The sequence below is a fragment of the Callorhinus ursinus genome, unplaced genomic scaffold (genome assembly GCF_003265705.2).
Source record: "Callorhinus ursinus isolate GAN/ISIS: 27379988/994484 unplaced genomic scaffold, GSC_fseal_2.0 scaffold37, whole genome shotgun sequence".
Lineage (NCBI taxonomy): Eukaryota > Metazoa > Chordata > Mammalia > Carnivora > Otariidae > Callorhinus > Callorhinus ursinus.
The window spans coordinates 5861442-5884366 of record NW_027397099.1 but is presented as its reverse complement, the minus strand read 5'-3'; the positions used below and the strand labels follow the sequence as shown (position 1 = coordinate 5884366).

At 39.5% G+C, this 22925-nt stretch overlaps 1 protein-coding gene across 5 annotated transcripts in view; it reads left to right on the top strand.

Moving 5' to 3' along the window:
- NFATC3 (nuclear factor of activated T cells 3) overlaps window positions 1–22925 on the top strand; it is a 130379-nt gene that overhangs the window by 3516 nt on the left and 103938 nt on the right. Inside the window, exon 1 of one of the 5 annotated variants that reach the window (XM_073880093.1) lies at window positions 15302–15338. The exons of the other annotated variants lie outside the window; for them this stretch is intronic. Within the exon in view, the coding sequence (XP_073736194.1) occupies window positions 15308–15338 (31 nt within the window). The 5' untranslated portion in view covers window positions 15302–15307. Of the gene's footprint in view, window positions 1–15301; window positions 15339–22925 lie in introns of those variants that run through there. 5 annotated transcript variants of the gene reach the window in all.

Below are 22925 nucleotides of genomic sequence, written 5' to 3'. Positions count from 1 at the left end.
CTTTTAGTGGTCAGTCCCATAAGATAGCAGATCTAGGTAATTTGGCGCTGAAGGTTTTCCATCTCTTTGAGGGTTTGAGAGTATTTGTATCACATGTAGATTTCCATACAGAAGATTTTTGAAAAATATTTGGAGGAAGGGATAATGGATGGGAATTGAGGATAAGCAGAGGGGCTGAATTTAGTGAATGTTCTAAGAGGAAGCTTGTTAAAGTACAAATTAGATGTTTTGATACTTGATAATGTCGGATACCTTTATGACTGAGTTTTTAAGATTATTGCTTTGGGAGGTGTTTTGAGATTTTTTTCCATTAAAGAAAATTTAAGACCCTGGAGTCCTTAGCAGTGAGGCTAGTTTTGATTTTTTTCAGTTAAAAATGAATCAAACTATTTTGTTTAAATTTTCTTAATATCTTGCTTCAAAATGAAGATATACTTCAGTAGTAAATAGAAAATTTTAAGTTGGTAAGTGTTTAATGCCTTTCACTAACATTATTTGCCATTATAAAGGGCAGCTTCTGGTGCTTTATTTGAGGGTACTGATTGTGTATCTCTAATTTAGTTTGATGTTATAATAATCTTTTCAAATTCAAAGTTTGACTCTCAGGGCTGGTCCATTATTAAATATTGACTTTCTAGTCCTGAATGAGAGTCACTGGAAGGAGTGTGTGCCATATACTAACTGCATAGTATCTTTTCTACTGCTGCTTTTTAAGAGGGGAGAAATATCTTAGATACAGTATGTATTTTTGTAAGAAATTTGCTTTAGGATAAGATGTGTAATTTTGTTGGATATCACTTTAATACACAACTTTTTCCTATGTAAATCTGAGGAACTTTTCCTAGATGATCATAAAAGTGTTTAATTTGTAGCGTTCTTACTTTGTTTAATGCTTAAAATCTGATTCGTGTTTGTTTTTTTTTAAGATTTTATTTATTTATTCATGAGAGAAAGAGAGAGGCAGAGGGAGAAGCAGGCTCCTCACTGAGCAGGGAGCCTGACGCAGGACTCTATCCCAGGACCCTGCGATCATGACCTGAGCCAAAGGCAGACGCTTGCTTAACCATCTATCTGAGCCACCCAGGCGTCCTGATTCATGTGTTTTTTATAATTTAACTGTCTCAGATAATTTTCTCACTTTTCAGTTTCTATTGATAATTTTTACTCAAAGTTTTTGTTTTATCTATGTCAAGTGAGATAATGTATTTAAAGCTCTTAGCACATTTGGTCCAGTAGTGCTCATTAAGTGCTGTTAGTTAACATTTCTTAACACACACACACACACACACACACACACACACACACACACTGATGATAGGTTATTTTTTATTTCCTCTTGTTTCCTAGACCCTTTTCTCTATGCTAAACTAAAACACTGAATAGGGGCAGATAGGAGATCCAGTTATTTTAAACCTTGCATAGAGAAGTTGTAATATTTGTCTTAGACATTTTTACTCTAACTTCTTCTGTTATTCATTTCAGTGTTAACCTCATTTCTTATATTTTACTAAATAAAAGTACTGAAGGTCACTTGCCTTTATGTTTTTCTCCTTTCTGGAATTAAACTGTTAGTATGGTGGGAAAGTTGGTTGATTTGCTAACCATACTAAGTATAATTGGATATTTAAATCAGTATGAAAAAAGGGAAGTTGCTTCTATGGTTTCCTGTAGAAATTTAATGGTGTGTTTGTGTGTAGCGCATTAGGTAGTGTATAGGAGGAGATGATTACTGCTGAGCCTTACTTTCATACCATAGGTCAGCTTTTTTAGACTTGAATGCAGTGAGAATATGTATCTGGTGATTGAGTCACTGACAGATATTTCAGTATTTCACTTGGAAAAGTAATTTAATATTGTTTCTTTTTAAAATTTTATTATTATTATTTTTTAAGATTTTATTTATTTATTTGACACAGAGAGAGAGACACAGCGAGAGAAGGAACACAAGCAGGGGGAGTGGGAGAAAGAGAAGCAGGCTTCCTGCAGAGCTGGGAGCCGATGATGTGGGGCTCAACCCCAGGACTCTGGGATCATGACCTAAGCCGAAGGCAGATGCCTAATGATTGAGCCACCCAGGCGCCCCTAATATTCTGTTTCTTTGGTACTTCCTGATAGGGGTAGATGCCCCTGGGGGTATTAGAATTTTGTGATGGAGGTGTCATATGTTGCGTTAAAATTTCATCAATGGAAGAGCATTGCTATACCTGCTATACCTGCGTTTTCTTAGGTTTTCCCATTTGCCAATACAAAAGGGATATTTTGGCATATTTTCTAAATTTAGTAGAGGTAATACTGTAGTAGTTATATTACATGATACAAAAATTAAAACTTGGGTATTATGTACATGGCCAAGAAATTGTGAGTCTTGTGAGGCCTGTATCTTCAGCATTTAAGGGCATTTAAGGTATTAATTTAAGGTAAATTGTAGAATCAGCATATTGTTATGACTTGCCTTTCTGTGACAGCCAGTAAACTTTGCCAATAATTTATGTATTTTTATTGAGGGCATATCCCAAGCTCTGCTTTTTTTTTTTTTTTTTAAGATTTTTATTTATTTATTTTTAGAGAGTGAGAATGAGAGAGAGAGAGAGTACATGAGAGCGGGGAGGGTTAGAGGGAGAAGCAGGCCCCTCGCCGAGCAGGGAGCCCGATGCGGGACTCGATCCCGGGACTCCAGGGTCATGACCTGAGCCGAAGGCAGTTGCTTAACCAACTGAGCCACCCAGGCGCCCCCAAGCTCTGCTTTTGAGTTTTGCTCTTTATTTTTTCAATGAAGTGTGATCATAAAGACATTTTTGGTAAGAAAATGTGAAAAGTGTTTTTCTTTAGAGAATGTAATAAAGTAGTGATACATAAAATGGAAGCCTACTAAGAGAAGAGAAGCAGTTGTATTACCGATCGTGAAGTTTAATGCGTCCTCTACTTTCCTTATTAGTATTGAGTAGTTGATGATTCAGTATGGTGATGTTTTATTTTAAATAAGAGGTGGGGTTGAGGAAACCATAATAAGGTGAAGTCAGTCCTATTACTCTTAAGAGATAGGAAACCCGAGTAGGTTGAGCCTCATTTGATAGTAAGCTGCAGTTTGACTGCTCACAGCAGTAACATAAAGAAGGGAGGTGTTGTCTAAAGCTGTCCTGGTGGGTCAGGGGAGTAGACACGGCAGACTTGGCAGTAAGCCTGGCTTCTAAAACAAAATCCAAGTCATCAAATTTGCCCAGGCATGCCATATGAGGTTCAAGTAACAGTGGAATTTAAGAGGAGTGAGTTTGTTCATGGAGGCTTTAGGAGAGTCACAAGCAGGAGTAAGCATTTTAATAGCCATAATTTTAACTCAAATGTAGTATGCATCTGCATATATTTTAGCATTTCAGATAATGTTTAAATAATTATAATGCATGGCTCTCACCTGCTTGCCAGAATTCAGTAGACTTTAGAAGAGAGGAACAATTGGACCTGTAAGATTTGAGTAGTATGGTCTGTCAACTTTCTTTGAGTTGCTACCTGAAATTTAATCATTGGGTCAGTTCTAGTTATGTTGATATGCTGTGTGCAAAGGAACTACATGTCTATGAAAGCCAGAAAATCCCTGGTACACAGGAGAAGTAACTTTGAACGCTCCATTTTCCTACAAGAGGTAAAGTTTGGATATGTCTTATGTTACAGAAGCAGGTGACAGTTTTAATTTTTTTCAATACATTTTCAGTGTCTTAAAATAATTTTTATATTTCTAAGCTCTGTGGTAAAATTCTTTTTAAATTTTATTTATTTATTTATTTGAGAGAGAGAGAACCAACGGTGGGGAGGGGCAGAGGGGGAGAGAAAGAGAGAGAGAAGCGGACTCTCTGCTGAGCCGGAAGCCTGACGTGGGCTTCTCCCAGGATCCAGAGATGGTGACCTGAGCCAAAGGCAGCCTCTTAACCGACTGAGCCACCCTGGTGCCCCTCTGTGGTAAATTTTTATCAACTTTGCTGTTTATTTTAATTAGAAAATAGGATTAAATGAGCTTTGAAATTAATATTGAGTAATAACTTTTCAGTAATGTTAATTTATATCATATGAAAAAAGATTTCTAAAAACATTTTTTTCCATCAAGGTAATTAATCATTGGCCAGAACACTTTAATGGACAGTTTGTGAGTTGTACTTAAATGTAAATATTTTTCAGTATTGTTTTAAAAAAGGTTGTTAAGGACGCCTGGGTGGCTCAGTCGTTAAGCATCTGCCTTCAGCTCAGGTCATGATCCCAGGGTCCTGGGATTGAGCCCCGCATCCGGCTCCCTGCTCGGCAGGAAGCCTGCTTCTCCCTCTCCCACTCCCCCTGCTTGTGTTCCTGCTCTCACTGTCTCTCTCTCTGTGTCAAATAAATAAATAAAGTCTTAAAAAATAAATAAAAAAGGTTGTTAAATAAAAATGACGGGAAATAAATGATATTCAAAAGTTGTTGAAGCTAGGGGAACCTGCCTGGCTCAGTTGGAAGAGCATATGACTCTCGATCTCGGGGTCGTGAGTTCAAGCCCTACCTTGGGTGTGATTACTTAAAAAAAAAAAAAAGTAAACTAAAAAAAAAAAAGATTGTTGGGGCCCTTGGGTGGCTCAGTTGGTTAAGCATCTGCCTTCGGCTCAGGTCATGGTCTCAGGGTCCTGGGATTGAGCCACTCTCCCGCCTGCTCAGCAGGGAGTCTTCTCCCTCTGCCCCTTCCCCCACCCCGCTTGTGCATGAACGTTGTCTCTCAAATAAATACATAAACTCTTTAAAAAAAAATGTTGAATTTAGATGATGGCTATATGAGAGTTTATTGTAACATTTTCTGTATTTTTTGTATGTTTTAAAATTTCCATAATAGTTTAAAAAATGACATTCAGAAACTCTTTAAGTTCCTTAAGTTGTTAGATTAGGATAGGAAAAATGTTTTAAAATGGCATTATGAGGGACGCCTGGGTGGCTCAGTTGGTTAAGCATCCAGAGCTCAGGTCTGGATCTGGGGTCTTGAGTTCTAACCTTGCATTAGGCTCCTTGCTGGGTGTGGAACCTACTTAAAACAACAACAAAATAAAATAGCATTATAAAGTTAATAGGATTTGCTGTTGCATGTAATTTAAAAAAAAATAAATAAACTGGTTTAGCTGGGCTCCTGGTAGGCTCAGTTAGTGATCTCCTGTCTGGGATCAGGCTCAGGGCTCAGCAGGGAGTCTGCTTCTCTCCTTCTTCTGTCCCTCTGCCCTGCATGCTTGGGCAAGCTCTCTCAAATAAGTAAATAAAAATCTTTTAAAAAATAAACAAAAACTGGTTTAGCAAATAAACAGAATATAAAAATTGGTTGTGCTATTTCTGATTTACAAAACCCATTTCTCTCTTTAATTAGTAGTGGGATGGTGAGGTGACTTAGTGTACATAAATAAGAAGTGAACTGATCTTTTGGTATGCTTTTAAGTAGGTATTTTTTAGGGGTGCTTGGATGGCTTAGTCTGTTAAACGTTGGACTCTTGGTTTCAACTGAGATCATGATCTCAGGGTTGTGGGGTCGAACCCTGGAGACCTGGAGATGTGCATCGGACTCTGTGCTCAGTGGGGAGTCTACTTGAAGATTCTCTCCCTCTGCCCATCTCCCCACTTGCACCTTCTCTCTCAAATAAATAGATCTTTTTTTAAAAGTAGGTATTTAAAAAATGTTTTAAAGATTTTATCCATTTATTTAGATAATTTATTTGGGGCGCCTGGGTGGCTCAGTCGTTGGGCGTCTGCCTTCGGCTGGGGTCATGATCCCATGGTCCTGGGATTGAGCCCTGCGTCGGGCTCCCGCTCAGTGGGAGGCCTGCTTCTCCCTCTCCCAGTGTTCCCTCTCTCTCTGTCTTTCTCTCTCTCAAATAAATAAAATCCTTAAAAAAAAAAGATTATCATTTATTTAGAGAGAGAGAGCACATGGAGGGCGGAGCCTGAGGTGGGGCTTGGTCCCACGATTCCAAGACCCTTGACCCCGGGGGAAACCAACAGTTGGAGGCCCAGGCAGCTGAGCCACCCAAGTGCCCTGGTATTTCTTAATTTTTAAAATGTTTTCTGACTATGGGGTCAGAAAAATTCACTTACTGCTTAGTAATTTAAGGGCTTGATGGTATTATTTATTATTATTATTTGTTTTTTAATGTAGGCTCGGCACCCAGCACAGAGCTTGAACTCATAACTCTTGAGATTGAGACCTTGGCTGAGATCATGAGTCAGTCACTTAACTGACTGAGCCACCTGGGCTCCCTGAGCTTGAAATTATTTTTGAAATATTAATGTTTTATCATATTGCTTGTATCAGTATAATATTTATTAAGTATTGTCAGTTTTCTTGAACTTTTAGATTTGTGATGAAATGAAACTAGAGGACTTGGTCTTAATTTTAAGACTACTTTTTTGTTATTTATTTATTTATTTTTTTTTTAAGATTTTATTTATTTGAGAGAGAGAGATTGAGAGAAACAGTGGGAGGAGGGGCAGAGGGAGAAGCAGTCTCCCCGCGGAGTAGGGAACCAGATGCGGCGATCATGACCTGAGCCAAAGGCAGACGCTTAACTGACTGAGCCACCTAGGCTCCCCAAGACTAGATTTTTAATCCTACTATGTAATTTATAGTGATTAACTGACAAAAATAATTGACATGTAGTCTTTTGATTTGTGAACATTTCAGAGCAAACAAGATCTGAAATTTATTATCTTACATCTTGACATTTGTGAGATCATATTGAATACTAAAGGAATATAAGTATTAACCTTGTCCTTTATAATTGGAAAGGCTTTGGGGAAAATATAGAAAGTTTCATCTAAATGTTAATTTTTCTTTTTTTTATTGCAATATAAAAGTTTTAAGGAAACTCTGATTTTCTCTGATATTAATACTACTTTATAGTTTTCGCATCCTTTCAGTAGAGGGTTGTTCAATAAAAATGACATTCAGGAAAAAAATGACATCCAGAAATTGTTGAAGCTAAATGATATATGAGGACTTCTTATAATACTACCTGCTTTATGTTTGAAAACTTCCATAATATAAAGTTTTGAAACTTTTTTGGCTGTAATGCAAAAAGAGTAAGAAATGCATTTTATGTTTCATCCTAACACAAGCCTACATGTTTATACACAGAAAACTGAGATAGAAGTTTCATATAAAGCAGCATTTACCTCTATTCTGTGACATTACCTTGACATTTTCTTTTTCATTATATTAAACAGTTGTTCAAACCTTTAGTTTGAAAAACAGAGTTTTAGGAAATGGCTTCATAATTCTGATTATATTAAAACTGTTAGGTCATAGAGATGTTCTTGTTATTCAGGCCATATTTCCTTATGTGTGTAGTTTTTTTTTTTTTTTTTTAAGATTTTATTTGTTTATTTGACAGAGTGAGAGCAAGAGCAGGAACAAGCAGGGGGAGTGGGAGAGGAAGAAGCACGCTTCCTGCCAAGCAGGGAATGTGGGACTTGATCCCAGGACCCTGGGATCACGACCCGAGCCGAAGGCAGACGCTTAACAACTGAGCCACCCAGGTGCCCATGTCTGTAGTTTTAATACATTTTTTAAAAATTATTTTTTATTGGATTACTTTATTGCTATCTTTTATTGGGTTACTTGGTTCCTAAATTTTGTCACTTCTTGAAAATGAATTGTATCTCCCCGTTTTTCTCTGCTCTGTGACCAAACTCAAATCTTGGTCACCACCTGTTTGGATTTATGAAATTTTCTCTTCAAATTTTATTCTCCCCCAAATCATTTTTGAAAGTCACAAGCAAGGGCATCTTTGATTCCTGCTCCTTGCATCTATACCATGCCTCCTCACTGGTCATTCTCATTATGCTCTACCTATTTTATATTCCTCACTCTGTATGTTAATAACAAGTTTATCATCTTTAATTTTATTCATCTTTTTTCAGTGTCAGTGTGAAACCTTTCACTCTACCCATTTATCTGAACTGCCTCTGCCAGCCACATGTTGTTTCACAGTCTTTCTCTTTTGAGTCAATTTATAAACACTATTTTGAGGTACTGTTGAGCTAGGTCTAGGTTCTAGATTCATGTTTGTTGCGATCTTGTGTGACATTGCTAAAAAGCACAGAATAGTTTTTGGCTAATAATTCTTTCATTTTATAAGAGAGGATATTGAGGTTCAAGTTTATTTGCCCAGGGTCATTTAACCAGTTAGTCGCAAAACAAAGACCCAGGAACTCTGACTCCTATTCCTTTCTTCTTCTCTAGAAAGTTGCTTGATTTCTTCTTGAAAATTGTAGAGTTGTTTTTGCACAGCGTATAATTTTGATCAATTTTGTAACTTCCTTTTTATGTTTGTGTTCTATTAGGTCTATAGAACTGTTTCTGTTCTATTACATAAATACTTAATTTAATTGAGTACCTATTATGTGCAAGGTATTTTTATGTGTAAGTCTTAAGATAATCTGAAGAGGTAGGTGTTATTTCCATTTGTTTTTAAAGATTTATTTGTTTTAGAGAGTGAGAAAGAGAGCTAGCAAGGGGGGGAGGTGGTGCAGAAAGAGGAGGAGAGAGAGAATCTCAAGCAGACTCCCTGCTGAGCTTGATCCCACGACCCTGAGATCATGACCCCAGCCTAAACCAAAAGCCCGATGCTTAACTGACTGAACCACCCAGGTGCCCTTGTTTTAGTTCTGTTTTATACCTGACGAAACAAATGCCAGGTCTATCTAGAAAGTGGAAGATAGGGCATTTGAACCCTGTTTTTGTGTTGTTTTGTTTTCTTTTGAAGTAATCTCTACACCCAACGTGGGGCTTGAACTTGCAACCCTGAGATCAAGAGTCGCATGCTCTACCGACTGAGCCAGCCAAGTGACCCTGAGCCCTGTTTTTTTTATTTAGGCTCTTTCTACGATGCCTCTTACCTCTCAGAAAGAGTTTTTTGTTGTTGTTGTTGTTTTAAGATTTTATTTATTTATTTGACAGAGAGAGACACAGTGAGAGAGGGAACACAAGCAGGGGGAGTGGGAGAGGGAGAAGCAGGCTTCCCACGGAGCAGGAGCCCGATGTGGGGCTCGATCCCAGGACCCTGGGACCATGACCTGAGCCGAAGGCAGACGCTTGAAGACTGAGCCACCCAGGCGCCCCAGAAAGAGTTTTAAGTAATATTATTCAGAAATATTCAGGTTTTCCTTTGGTGAAACCAAGACTCATGATGAGCACATGGAATCAAAATATATGTGGGCTTGGGGCACCTGGGTGGCTCAGTCGTTAAGTGTCTGCCTTCGGCTCAGGTCATGATCCCAGGGTCCTGGGGTTGAGCCCCACATCCCGCTCCCTGCTCAGTGGGAAGCCGGCTTCTCCCTCTCCCACTCCCCCTGGGGGGGAAAAATATGTGGGCTAGGGCGGACGAGTTACATGTGTGTTCTTGTGACTAGATTTCCTGCTTTTGGCTCAGATTGGCTGCTTGAGGGATGATGCTTCTACTCCTGCCTGTTCTAGAAATTTTTAAATGGTAGCAGTATTAGAGCCAGGCCAAAAGAAGGTACTGCACAGCTAACTGTGCTAGGCCCAAATTTAGCTGTTAGGCCTCTTTTCTTTGCTTCCTTGCAGATCTGGAGGTCAAGAGGTCATGTTGTTCTAGGTTTTCAGTAAGGAGGACTTGGCACTTCTCTGTGACAACTCCCTCCTGTGTTGTCCTGATTAGGGTCTGATGTCTGACCTTTGCAGGCTATTTTGCATTTATGATTTAAAATTTAAAGCATTTTTTTGACTTGTCAAAATTGCTCTAAACCTAAATGAGGGAGAAGTTAAGAATTTAAAAAATGTGAAATTACTAGTTAGGGCAGTTTTTTTGTTGTTTGTTTGTTTGAAGTTACCATTTTGCTTTCACATGTTCCAAAAGATATATATGTACTATTTCTTTGGTTGAATTTATTTTTATTTTTATTTTTTTTAAGATTTTACTTATTTGACAGAGAGAGAGCGAACACAAGCAGAAGGAGCAGCAGGCAGAGGGAGAGGAAGCAGGCTCTCCACTGAGCAGGGACCCCGATGCGGGGTGCAATCACAGCACCCTGGGATCACGACCTGAGCCGAAGGCAAACCCTTAACTGACTGAGCCACCCAGGTGCCCCTCTTTGATTGAATTTAGATCCCAAGTAAAATTGATCTACCATCTATAGCCAACTAACACCGATTCAGTTTTTTCTTTGATATTTTGGTCGTTTTGCCATCTGTCACCTACTCTTATCTCTCAAGATCAGTACTGACGTTTGGGCTTCTCTTTGTGTGCTCCCTATTTCTTTTACACACACCCAGTTATCTCTGAGCTTTACCAGAACTCTACTTTTCAGAGCAAAGGCAAGAAAGCTCTTTTGTTATATTACCTAGTAAATGTTGGCTGATCACTGTTTTTGAAACTTCATTGACTTTTTATCATTTGATTGCTATTTGAAAGAAATAGTAGTATTTTAAAACTTCTAGTTTAAACATATATAAAATAGTTATATTTGGGGTTGGTATATTTGGTAGGGGGAGGGAAAGAGATACAAACACACGGCTACACTTGGCTGTTTTCTTTTTAAGAGTGAGGAAGGACTGTTCCAGAAGAAGCCTACAACAAACAACCTCTCATTTCATTGACCAAAATTGGGTTACATTCCCTTTCCTAAATTAGTCACTGGTAAAGACTGAGGGAATTATTCTTAGCCAACCAAGCCCATCCCTTGGCTTGAGGATGTGGTTGACTTCCCCTGAAGCATATGGCTGCATGAGAGAAGAATGGATAGATAGATGCCTGGAAGAAAATATATTAGGGAGGAAGGAGAAAATTGAGGGGCTGGGAGGAGAGGATCAACAAAAAGAATCTTCTGCGCTTACTCTCCACAGTTTGTTAGCAGTTGAGGAACTTTAAAATGTAAATGCAGCTTTTATTATGCAGTTACTTTTTCTGGCACTTGCTTTTTTCTTGCTCTGTCAGAGTTCTTGGGGTGGACGTGAGAGGTCATATAAGTACAGAGAAAGACTGAATCAAGTATGGCTAATAGGTTTCTGTGAATGGTGGGTGGGTTATTTGGGACAGCGAATTCATGTTCCTTGTGTGGTTCAGGTGGAATCAGATGGCTATACAGGCATATAGAAGCATAAAGACAGTCATCTAGTTAAGCAATCCTGATTTTTCAAAATAGCATTAAGTGTTTTATTCTTTGTCTTTAAGGCTAGCTTGAAAGGAACCTGGAATTTGTTAAATAGTAAAATAGAAGGATATGCACTGGGAAGAGAAAGTAAAAACTAGGGGCGCCTGGGTGGCTCAGTTGGTTAAGCTTCTGCCTTCGGTGGGAGGGGGGGAGGGGGGGATGGGTTATCCTGGTGATGGGTATTGAGGAGGGCACGTTCTGCATGGAGCACTGGGTGTTATGAACAAACAAGGAATCATGGAACACTGCACCAAAAACTAATAATGTAATATATGGTGATTAACATAACAATAAAAAAATTAAAAAAAAAAAAAGCTTCTGCCTTCGGCTCAGGTCATTGATCCCAGGGTCCTGGGATCGAGCCCCGTATTGGGCTCCCTGCTCAGCATGAAGCCTGCTTCTCCCTCTTCCACTCCCCCCGCTTGTGTTCCCTCTCTCTCTGTCAAATAAATAAATAAAATTAAAAAAAAAAAAAAGAAAGTAAAAACTAGATAGGAAGATTGTATAAGATCTTAGAATAACTGGGAGGGAGGGGAACTCAAGACTATTAGCTGAGTGTACAAAATCATTCAATCTTTTAATAAAATTTATTATATCATTATTATGTGTGAATATGGCTCAGTTTATTGGAGTGGACATCTAAATAAATGCAGCAATATCTATGTAATACAGGTACAGAGAAGGCCCTCTGAACACATAAATGACAAATTTGAGAGGTCAGAGAAGAGGTTACATTGAGCTGAATCCAGTAGAATGAGTTTCCTAGATAGATAAAGGAGGAAGTGTATTTCAGATTCATTGATGACCACATCCAAAGACCCAAGTTAGAGAGTCCTTTAATTTGGTAAGGTTGAAGATCAGGCTATAGTATCCAGGTTTGGCCAGAGAAGGAGAGCCTATTATGTCATAATGAGGAATTTGGATTTTAGAATGAAGATTGTAGGGAGCCATTGAAGGATTTGAAGCTGAGGAGGAACACCAAATTTGTGGCTTAGATCACTAGGCTACGTTGGATCATGGATTAAGGCAGGAATTGAGGGAGTGGGGCTGGGTGGGTGGGGGCCGCAAATGTATCAGAAATGATATGGGCAGAGGAGTAGAGATGGCAAGGTGGGAATAAAGGTGAGCTAGATTTAGGGGAAAGAAATCAATAGGACCTGTTATCAGTTGAGTAAAGAGAGGAAGGAGGCTAGAATTATTTCAGGTCAATTGTGATAGAAGAAGCAGATTTGGAGGTGGGGAGAAGGAAAGTTGATTCAGGCATTAATAAGATGTTTAATAAAATGTTTCAGGCATTACTAAGAATCTGGGAGGCTTATATACCATTTTACCAGAGTGATAAAGTGTGGAGAAGAGACTAAAAAGGAGCATTTGGGCTTCTGGGGAGGAGGGTGGTAGTTGTGGGAAGGTGACTAGGAAATGTATGATAAATAAGGGTTGTTTAGTAAGATTTGTTATGCAGATAAGAGTACTTCTCAGGGTAGTGAAGAGGGGGAACGAACACTTTACAAATGGAAATTTATGTTGCCTTTACAAAGGAAAAATTTATGCCCTGCTTTTAGGCTGAAAGGGAGAGGGCAGGGTTCTTCCTGTGTCTGCTGTTTTTTAATTGCCTTCAGCTCAAATAATCCTTATGCCAAAGGGGCATATTTTGGGGTGGTATATTCTGATCTCCTTCAATAATAAACAGTACTTACTTAAAGTGTATAGTCTGGGACGCCGGGGTGGTTCACCCGATTAAGCATCTGCTTTCGGCTCAGGTCATGGTCCTAGGGTCCTGGGATCAGTCTGCTGCATCGAGCTCCCTGCTCCGCGGGGAGTCTGCTTCTCCCTCCGCCTGCAGCTCCCCCTGCTTGTGGTCTCTCTCTCTCTCTCTCTCTCTCTCTCTCTCTGAAAAAAAAAATAAAAAAAAAAAAAAATAAAGTGTATAGTCTGAGAAATTTTTTTAAAAGATTTTATTTATTTATTTATTTATTTTTGAGAGAGAGAGAGAGAGAGAGAGAGTGGTAAGAGCCGTGGGGGCAGGGAGGAGCAGAGGGAGAGGGACAAGAGGGCTCTGCACTGAGCGTGGGGCCCCATGCTAGGATGGCGGGCTTGATCCCACGACCCTGAGATCTTGACCCAAGCTGAAACCAAGGGTCAGATGCTCAACCGACTGAGCCACCAAGGTGTCCCTAGTCTCATAAGTTTTGACACATATATCTCTATGAAACTTTTACTGCATTCAAGATAGTGAACATATCCATCACCCCCAAAAGTTTCCTTATGCCCCTTTAATGGTCATTCCCTCCCACTCACCTTTCTTTCCCCTGTCCCAGACAGCCACTGAAGTCACTTTAGAAATCATGTAAATGAAATCATGTAGTGTATACCTTTTTTTTTTTTTTTTTTAAGATTTTATTTATTTGTTAGCACAAGCAGGGGGAGCGGCAGGCAGAGGGAGAAGCAGGCTCCCCACTGAGCAAGGAGTCCGATTCGGGGCTCCATCCCAGGACCCTGGGATCATGACTTGAGCCGAAGGCAGACGCTTAACTGACTGACTTCCCAGCTGCCCCTGGAGTGCGTACTTTTGATGTGGGAAACAAGGCAGCAGAGAAATCATTAAATTTCCTATTGCCTATAGCCTATTGAGAAGTCCTTGAAACAGGCCAAGTGACAGTCCTCTAGGGACTCAACTGCCTCGATATTAATACTTTGCTAAGGGCAAAAGAATCTTAGCCTAACCCCCAGGATCCTGTAAGTCTACTTTAACATATAAAAATTCCTTAAGAGGGGCGCCTGAGTGGCCCAGTGGTTAAGCGTCTGCCTTCGGCTCAGGTCATGATCCCAGGGTCCTGGGATTGAGCCCCGCATCGGGCTCCCTGCTCCGCGGGAAGCCTGCTTCTCCCTCTCCCACTCTCCCTGCTTGTGTTCCCTCTCTCACTGTGTCTCTCTCTGTCAAATAAATAAGTAAAATCTTTTAAAAAATTCCTTTAGAAATTTCCTTTATCTCTAAACCCCCCAAGATATGTGTTGGCACTCATCCTCCAAGCATATGACCCACCTGTATACATCTGAAGGGTCTCCTGACTAAAGGTTTTATTAGACAGTAATAAATGACCTTTTGCCAGCAATAGTTAGCCCCCTCAAAGTCCTGGAAACCTTGCTTCCAAAATTCCTTAGAGACTTACGCTATCCCTAACCCCCTCCCAACTTGAGAGTATATAATGGGCCCCTCCTCATGACCCCGGTGCAGCTCTTTCTACTAATGGGTCCTGTCCCTGTGCTTTAATAAAACCACCATTTTGCACTAAAGACATCTCAAGAATTCTTTCTTGGTCGTCGGCTCCGGACCTCACCCCACCAACATCACCTGTATTCCAAAACGACATCACTTGGAGAGGGGGGCATCTTCTGACTTCTTTATTTTATTCTTATTTTGAGAGAGAGCAAGTGAGCAGGGGTGGGGAGGCAGAGGGAAAGGGAGAGAGAGAGAATCTCAAGCAGACTCCCTGCTGAGTGAGAAGCTTGATCTCCCAATCCTGAGATCATGACCTGAGCCCAGATCAGATGCTTAACTAACTGAGCCACGCAGGTGCCCCTGGGTCTGACTTCTTTTAATGGGCGTTATTTTTGAGATTCTTACATGTTAGTTTATCAGGTTATTCATTTTTATTGGAAAATAGTTTCCATTGTATGCATGTACCACAATTTGTTTATCCATTCACCACTTGATGGACTTTTGGATTGTTTCCAGGTTTTGGCTGTTACAAATAAAGCTGCTGTGAACATACGTAGATACATATTTCCTTTACTCTTGGATAAATACCTGGGAACAGAATGGGTGGATTATATGACAGGTATAAGTTTAACTTTATGAGAATCTGCCAAACTATTTTCCTAAGTGGATGTATCCTTTTACATTCCTTTTAGTGGAAATGTACATTTGGGGGCGCCTGGGTGGCTCAGTCGTTAAGCGTCTGCCTTCGGCTCAGGTCATGATCCCGGGGTCCTGGGATCGAGCCCCGCATCGGGCTCCCTACTCGGCAGGAAGCCTGCTTCTCCCTCTCCCGCTCCCCCTGCTTGTGTTCCCTCTCTCACTGTCTCTCTCTCTGTCAAATAAATAAATAAAATCTTTAAAAAAAAAAAAAAAAGAAAGAAAGAAATGTACATTTGGATATCGTCATCAACATCTGGTATGGTCAGTTTTTTTTTAATTTTAGGCATTCTAATAGGTGTGTAGTAGTATCTCCTTGTGGTTTTATTTTATGTTTCCTTAATTTATATTTACATGCATATATACATATAATGTGTATATATATTTATAATTCTGTGTGCTTTTTTACCATCTGAATATCTTTTGGTGAAATGTCTGTTCAGGTTTTTTTGCCTGTTCTTAAAAACCCTCCAATTTTGAAATAATTATAGATTCACAGAAAGTTGCAAAAATATATATAGAGGGAGGTTCTGAGAGTCCTTCACTAAAGTTTCCACCAATGATAACATCTTGCATAATTATAGTATAATATCAACACCAGGAAAATGACTTTGGTACAGTCCACCAAACTTACTCAGATGTCACCAATTTTACATGTACTCGTGTGTGTGTGTTTCTGTGCAATTTTATCATGTGTAGATTCATGTAACCACCGCCATAATCAAGATACAGAACTGTTCCATTACCACAAAGTTCAATGTCACTAACCCCTTTATAACCACACCCACTTCCCTCCTTCCTCCCCACCCCATTATCTAATTCCTGGCCACCACTAATCTATTCTCCATCTCCATAATTTTATTTCAAGAAAATGTTATATAAATTGAGTCTTATAGTATTTAACCTTTTGAGTTTGGCTTTTATCACTCACTGTGATTCTCAGGTGATCCTTCCAAGTTGTTGTCTATATTAAGTTCCTTTTAATTACTGAGAAGTATTCCATGATAGGGATGTATTACAGTTTAACGTTTTACCTTTTTTTTTTTAACATTTTATTTATTTATCTGAGAGAATGGGAGAGAGAGCATGAGGGGGGAGTGTCAGAGGGAGAAGCAGACTTCCTGCTGAGCGGGGAGCCCATTGTGGGACTCGATCCTGGGACTCCAGAATCATGACCTGAGCTGAAGGCAGTCACTTAACCAACTGAGCCACCCAGGCGCCCTAACGTCTTGCCTTTTGACGAACACTTGGCTATTTCCATTTATAGGATATAATGAATAAAGTAACTATGAACACTTATATACAGGTTTTTGTTTGAATATAAGTTTTCATTTCTCTGGTTTAAATGCCCAAAAGTACAGTTGCCTCCCAACCTCCAACATGTGAATTTAGTTTTATAAGAAACTGCCAAATTTATACATTCCCACCAGCAGTGCACAGATTACCCAGTTTCTCAGCATCTTAGGCAGCATTTGGTATCATCACTATTTCTTATTTTACCATTCTGATTGGTGTATGGTGGTATTTTATTATGGTTTTAATTTATATTTCCCTAATGACTAATACTATTAAGCATTTTTTAAAATCCTCTGTATGTCATCTTTGGTCAAGGGTCCAAGTCTTTGCCTCTTTTAAAGTAGGATTGTTTTCTTATTGTTCAGTTTTAAGAGTTCTTTGCTTTTTTTAGACACAAGTCCTTCATCACCTATGCTTTGCAAGGAGTTCCTCCTAATAGATGTCTTGTCTTTTCACTAACAGTGTGTTTTTTAGAAGTTTTATAGAAGTTTTTAGTTTTGATTTATGAATTTGTTCTTTTATGGATTGTGCTTTTGATGTTACATCTAAGAAATCTTTGCCTAACCTAAGTTCCCAAAGATTTTCTCCTAGGTTTTCTTTTGGGGTTTTATAGTTTTGGGTTTTACATTTATGTCTACGATATATTTTGAGTTAATTTTTTTGGGTGTATGGTGTGAAGTATGGACACAAGTTCATTGTTTTTTTACATATGGATATCCAATTTTTCCAGCCCCATTTATTGAAAAGGCTATTCTCTCTTCCAGCATTGCTTTTGCACCTTTGTCAGAAATAAGTTCACCATATATATGAGTTTATTTTTGAACTCTGTTCTTTGTTGAACTGTGTGTCTGTCCTTTATTGATACTACACTATCATGATAAGTGTACCTTTATAATAATTCTTGAAATCAATGTCACTTTTCCAACTTTGTTCTTTTTCAGACTGTTTTGGCTATTCTAAATCCTTTCTGCCTTCCCATCTAAATTTTGGAATCAGCTTGTCAGTTTCTATTAAAAAAACTACTGGAATTTTTTTTTTAAGATTTATTTATTTGAGAGGGAGAGAGAGTGTATGTGCACGTACACAGTGGGAGGGGCAGAGGGACAGAGAGAATTTCAGGCTGACTCCCCACTGAGCATGGAGCTGGATGCGGCTAGATCCCACGACCCTGAAATCACAGCCTGAGCCGAAAATCAAGAGTTGGATGCTCGTCCGACTAAGCCACCCAGGTGCCCCAAAATCTGTTGGAATTTTGATTAGGATTATGTTGAATCTGTTTTTTTTAAGTAATCTCTATCTCTATGCCAAACATGAGGCTCAAACTCATGACCCCAAGATCAAGAGTTGTATACTCCATCAGCTAACCCAGCTAGACGCTCCAAACTGTGTTGAATCTATAGACCAGTTTTGGGAGAACTGATGTCAGTATTGAATCTTCCAACCTATAGATAAAATGTCTCCATTATTTTATTAATTTGTTATATATCATTATTATTTTATTATATATTGTTATTATATAATTTCTCAGCAATATTTTACGGTTTTCAATGTAGAGGCCTTTCTCTTGTTTAAGTGCTTCTGTAAACATTCATATGCTGTTTGTGTGTGGACATGTTTTCCTTCCTCTTGGGTATGTACCTAAGAGTGGAATTGCTGGATCATATATTCTGTGTTTAACTTTTTGAGGACCTGCCAAACTGTTTTCCACACTAACCATACTATTTTACATTCCCATTAGCAGTGCACAAGAATTCCTGTTTTTCCACATTCTCCCTAATACTTGTTATTTTTTGTTTTTGGTCTCTCACTGTGGTTTTAATTACCATTTCCCTAACGACTTGTGATGTTGAGCGTCTCTTCGTGTGTTCACCTGCTATTTGTATAACTTCTTTGGAGAAACATGTATCCAAGTCCTAAAAATAGTTCTGTTTCAAAATTGAGTTGTCTTTTTGTTGTTGAGTTGGAAGGGTTCTTTATATATTCCAGATACTTTTTTTAGGTTATAGCATATGCTATATATAGTACATTCTTTTTACATTGTGTGCATTCCATCCTGGAACCCCCCAAACTCCTGGTTGGTTTTTTTTTTATTTAATCTGCATACATTAAAGTTCATTCTTTGTGATGTACAGTTCTGTGGGTTTTGACAGATGCATAGTGTTATGTGTTCCTTACCCCATTACCATATAGAACAGTTCCTTATCTTAAAAATCCTCCCATGAGTCACCTTTGTAGTCACTCCCTCTTCCTTTTATGTTTAGTTTCTTTCACTGTACAAAATGTATTTAAGTTTCATCCATGTCATTGTATGAATTAATAGGTAGTTCTTTTTCATCACTATGAAGTATTCCATTATGGATGTACCAGAGTTAGTTTATACATTCATCTGTTGAAAGACATCTTGGTTCCTCCTGATTTAGGCAGTTATGAATAATTCTATAGAATTACACATGGGTTTTTGTGTGAACCTAAGTTTTTAGTTCACTTGGTCTTCTCAAAGCATCATATTTTGGTTTCATTGATTTTTCTCTATTTTCTGTTTCATTTATTTTCTGCTTTCATGTCTTCATTGTTGCTTTTCAAGTAGAGGACTTTAAGAAGAAGGAGTGGTTAATATCAACTTCTTCAGGAAAATGGATGAAAGTGCATACTGTATTAAGAGTTGTTTCAGTGTATGGATGAGACCCGAAGCCAGATAACATTGAAAAATGAGGAAATGGAGACAATAACCGTACATGACTTTTTCTAAAAATTTATTTTTATGTAATTTTATTTTTTTAGAGGGGGGCGGGGCAGAGGGAGCGGAAGAGAGAAACTTTTCTTAAGATTTATTTATTGGGATACCTGGGTGGGTCAGTCGGTTAAGCGTCTGCCTTTGTCTCAGGTCATGATCCCAGGGTCCTGGGATCAAGTTCCTCATCAGGCTCCTTGCTCAGCAGGGAGTCTGCTTCTCCCTCTCCCTCTGTGCTTGCCCCCCGCAACCATGCTGAACTTGGAGCCTGATGTGGGGCTCCATCCCACAACCCTGAGATCACAGCCTGAGCTGAAAACAAGAGTCGCTACTTAGTGGACTACGCCATCCAGGCGCCCCAGCAGAGAGAGAATCTTAAGCAGGCTCCATGCCTGGGCATGGAGCCTGACACCAGGCTTGATCTCACAACCCTGAGATCATGACCTGAGAGGAAATCAAGAGTCGGACGCTTAACTGACTAAGCCACTCAGGTGCCCCTATTTTTTTGTGGCGGGGGGCAGAGGGAGAGGGACAGAGGGAATCTTAAGCAGGCTCCATGGAGCCTATCGCTGGGCTCAATCTCACGACCCTGAGATCATGACCTAAGCCAGAATCAAAAGTCGGACACTTAATGGACTGAGCCACCTAGGCTCCCTTAAAAATTTAGTTTGTAGAGCAAGGTCTCTCAGCTTTGGTACTATTGACATTTTAAACTGGATAATTCTTTGTTTTAGGGAGCTGAGTTGTGCATTGCAGCATCTCTGGCCCCACTTGCTGTGTGCCTTACCTGCACATGGCATCTTTTGGGACCTGTCATTAACAAGGCCTGGTTTGGTAAAGTTCGTGGATGAGGTCTTGCAGCAGCAGAAAGCCTGCACATGATACTGAATATGTTTGTGATTCAATTATTATAAAAACATTATATGACCATAGCTGTGATGTTAATGGTTGTTCTGTTTGACAGGTTGACGGGTGCCATCCAGTCAGATTTTGTGTTCTGTATGGTGACACCTGAAGATGTTAAAGTGACAGGTTACTAAGGCCTTTGTTGAGTCCAAACAGCCAGTAAAATAGAAAAATCTAATAAAGTTGCAATATGTTGTTTAAAAAAAAAATGAATGCTTCCACTTCATCTGTCACAACCAAAAATGCCTCCAGACATTGGTAATCTGGGGATCAAAATTGCCCCATCTTAAAACAGTATTTTAGATGAAGAAGAGTGAAGACCTAGAGAAGAACTCAGCTTCCTCAGGGAAGCTTTTTAAAGGAAGTGACAGATTGAAGGAAGTAGTGGGTGGGTGGTGAGAAGGGGAAGGTTGAAACTGTGAAAGAAAAGATAACCGATGGGACTGGGGAATGGAATTTAGAGCACAGATGGGGAGGTATAACTTTATACGGGAGATGGGTCACTTTTTTTTTGAGAAAGGAAGAAATGAAAGGGATAAATATAGGCATTTGTAGAGATCGTGTATTTTTGAGGCTGGTGTAGGCAATAGCGGTTCTCTGTTATTTGTGTTTCTTCCAGTCTGATTGGTTGTTGTCCTTTCATAACCGCCTCCCACCCCTGCCCCATCCATTCCCCCAGCAATATTTAACTGCTTATATATAATAACAAAAACAAATGATTGGATTGATTCTGGGCTGAAATTTGCTGGATGGAAGGAAGGTCAAATAGTGGATGGCAATGAGCTGCCTGGAAGAAGGCAGTTGAAGTGATGGAATTTGATATATAGTCTAGGTAAGGCAGTAAGTGAAGCCAGGAGGTGAAAGATTGACAGAAAAGGGAAGTGTTAAGAGATTGTGCATCTAGAGGAGATAACACAGTGGGTATAAAGGAGTAAGAGAAAGAGTGATGAATAGTTAGGGGTAGTGGTAAGAGATTGGAATTTTAAGAATTTTAAGGTTAAGGAATCAAATGGGTCCATCCAGGCAATGTCAAAGTCCAAGTTAAGTTCCTGGAATTGGGTGCTGAAGTGAGGTGATGATGAAGGACTTGGATGTTGAGGATGCCTAGGGTCAAGTAGACTTGGATTGTAGAGGAAACCTGTTACAGATGCCAGTGACCTAGAGGACATGAGATAATGGTAATACCAGATGGAAGATGATTTAGCTGGATGGTGTGGACCTTTCAAAGACTGGTAAGAAATGTTGCAAAAGCTGGGAGACGTGTGGGAGTAGACAAGAGAGTGCTGGCTCTTTCAGCCCCAGAGTACACATTTGAGAATTGGTGAATAAGCACCGGTATACTATAGTGACTTCTAGAGAAGAGGTATCCTCAGGGGAACCAACCTTAAGTTTGAGAGATGAGGATGGAGGATCTCTCTGTTAAGAGATGGAGAACAGAGAGGAGTCTGGTGGGAGGTGTCATCCTTGTTAGTAGCCTGATATCTAGGGGTAAAGTGTAGAGTAGTAAGGGATTAAGAGAAGAAATGGTATGTAAAAGAGAATGCTGGTTTGGGGAGAAATGGAGGGACTATAGTACATGACACTGTTTTCTGAAATCATGCATCTTGTACACATTGGAAGCAAAAGATTAGCATTCATATCACTGTAGTAAAGGACTTACCGATGTGGTTTATTAGATGACTAGTTTTAAAGTTCTTACGTTTAGCTTTTATTATTCTCTGGTAATAGGCTGTTTTAAGTAGTGGAACTCTATTGTTGACTTAAAAATTATAGTCAGTAGTAATACACAGATTAATGAGAACCAGATTTGCTTCGTTATATATGTATGCATATGTTATATATATAAACATTTATTTGGTGTATGTTCCAGATAGGATGCCAGATTTTTTTTTAATTTATTTGACAGAGAGAGAGACGGCGAGACAGGGAACACCAGCAGGGAGAGTGGGAGAGGGAGAAGCAGGCTCTCCGCTGAGCAGGGAGCCCAATGCGGGTCTCAATCCCAGGACCCTGAGATCATGACCTGAGCTGAAGGCAGACGCTTTAACGACTGAGCCACCCAGGTGCCCCATGATGCTAGATATTGGTACAGATTATCTAGAATCCTCACAACAACCTTTCAGTATAGATATTATCCTCATTTACTGATAAGGTAATTGAAACTCAGACAAACTAATTAACTTGATGAAGGTAAGGCATCTGTTAGGTGGTGTATTTGACTCCAGAGTCAGTGTTCTCCATTGTGTTTTCTTGTTTGATCCCCACCCCCACCCTGGGCTTGTGTTATTCTACACTACTTTGTAAAAAGTTATTATTATTTGTATAGTGTGGTATTACTGTAGTCTGTATTAATGTTGGAATCATAATTTGACCACTTTGTTGTTTTCTCTTTTTCTTTTTAAAGATTTATTTATTTGTTTTAGAGAGTGGCGGAGGGGCAGGGGGAGAGGGAGAGAGAGAATCCCAGGCAGGGAGCCTGGGTAGCTCAGTCGTTAAGTGTCTGCCTTTGGCTCAGGTCCTGATTGGGATGGAGTCCCGCATCAGGCTCCCTGCTCAGTGGGGAGTCTGCTTCTCCTTATGCCCTTCCCCCACTTTTGCATGTACAAGTTACAAAAAAATAAATAAAACCTAAAAAAAAAAAACAAAAACCAAGAATCCCAGCGGACTCCATGCTGAGCTCAGCAGAGCCTGGCACCCAACACAGGGTCTCTGTCTCACGACCCTGAGATCATGACCTGAGCCAAAACCAAGAGTTGATGCTTAGCTGACTGAGCCACCTAGGCACCACTGTTTTTTCTCTGCTTTTAAGAGATTTTCCCACAGCTTCTCATGGTAATTTAGAATTTTGTCTTCCATAGTAGTTGCCATTGCCATTATAGTTAATACAAGTATTATACAAATACTAATAATACT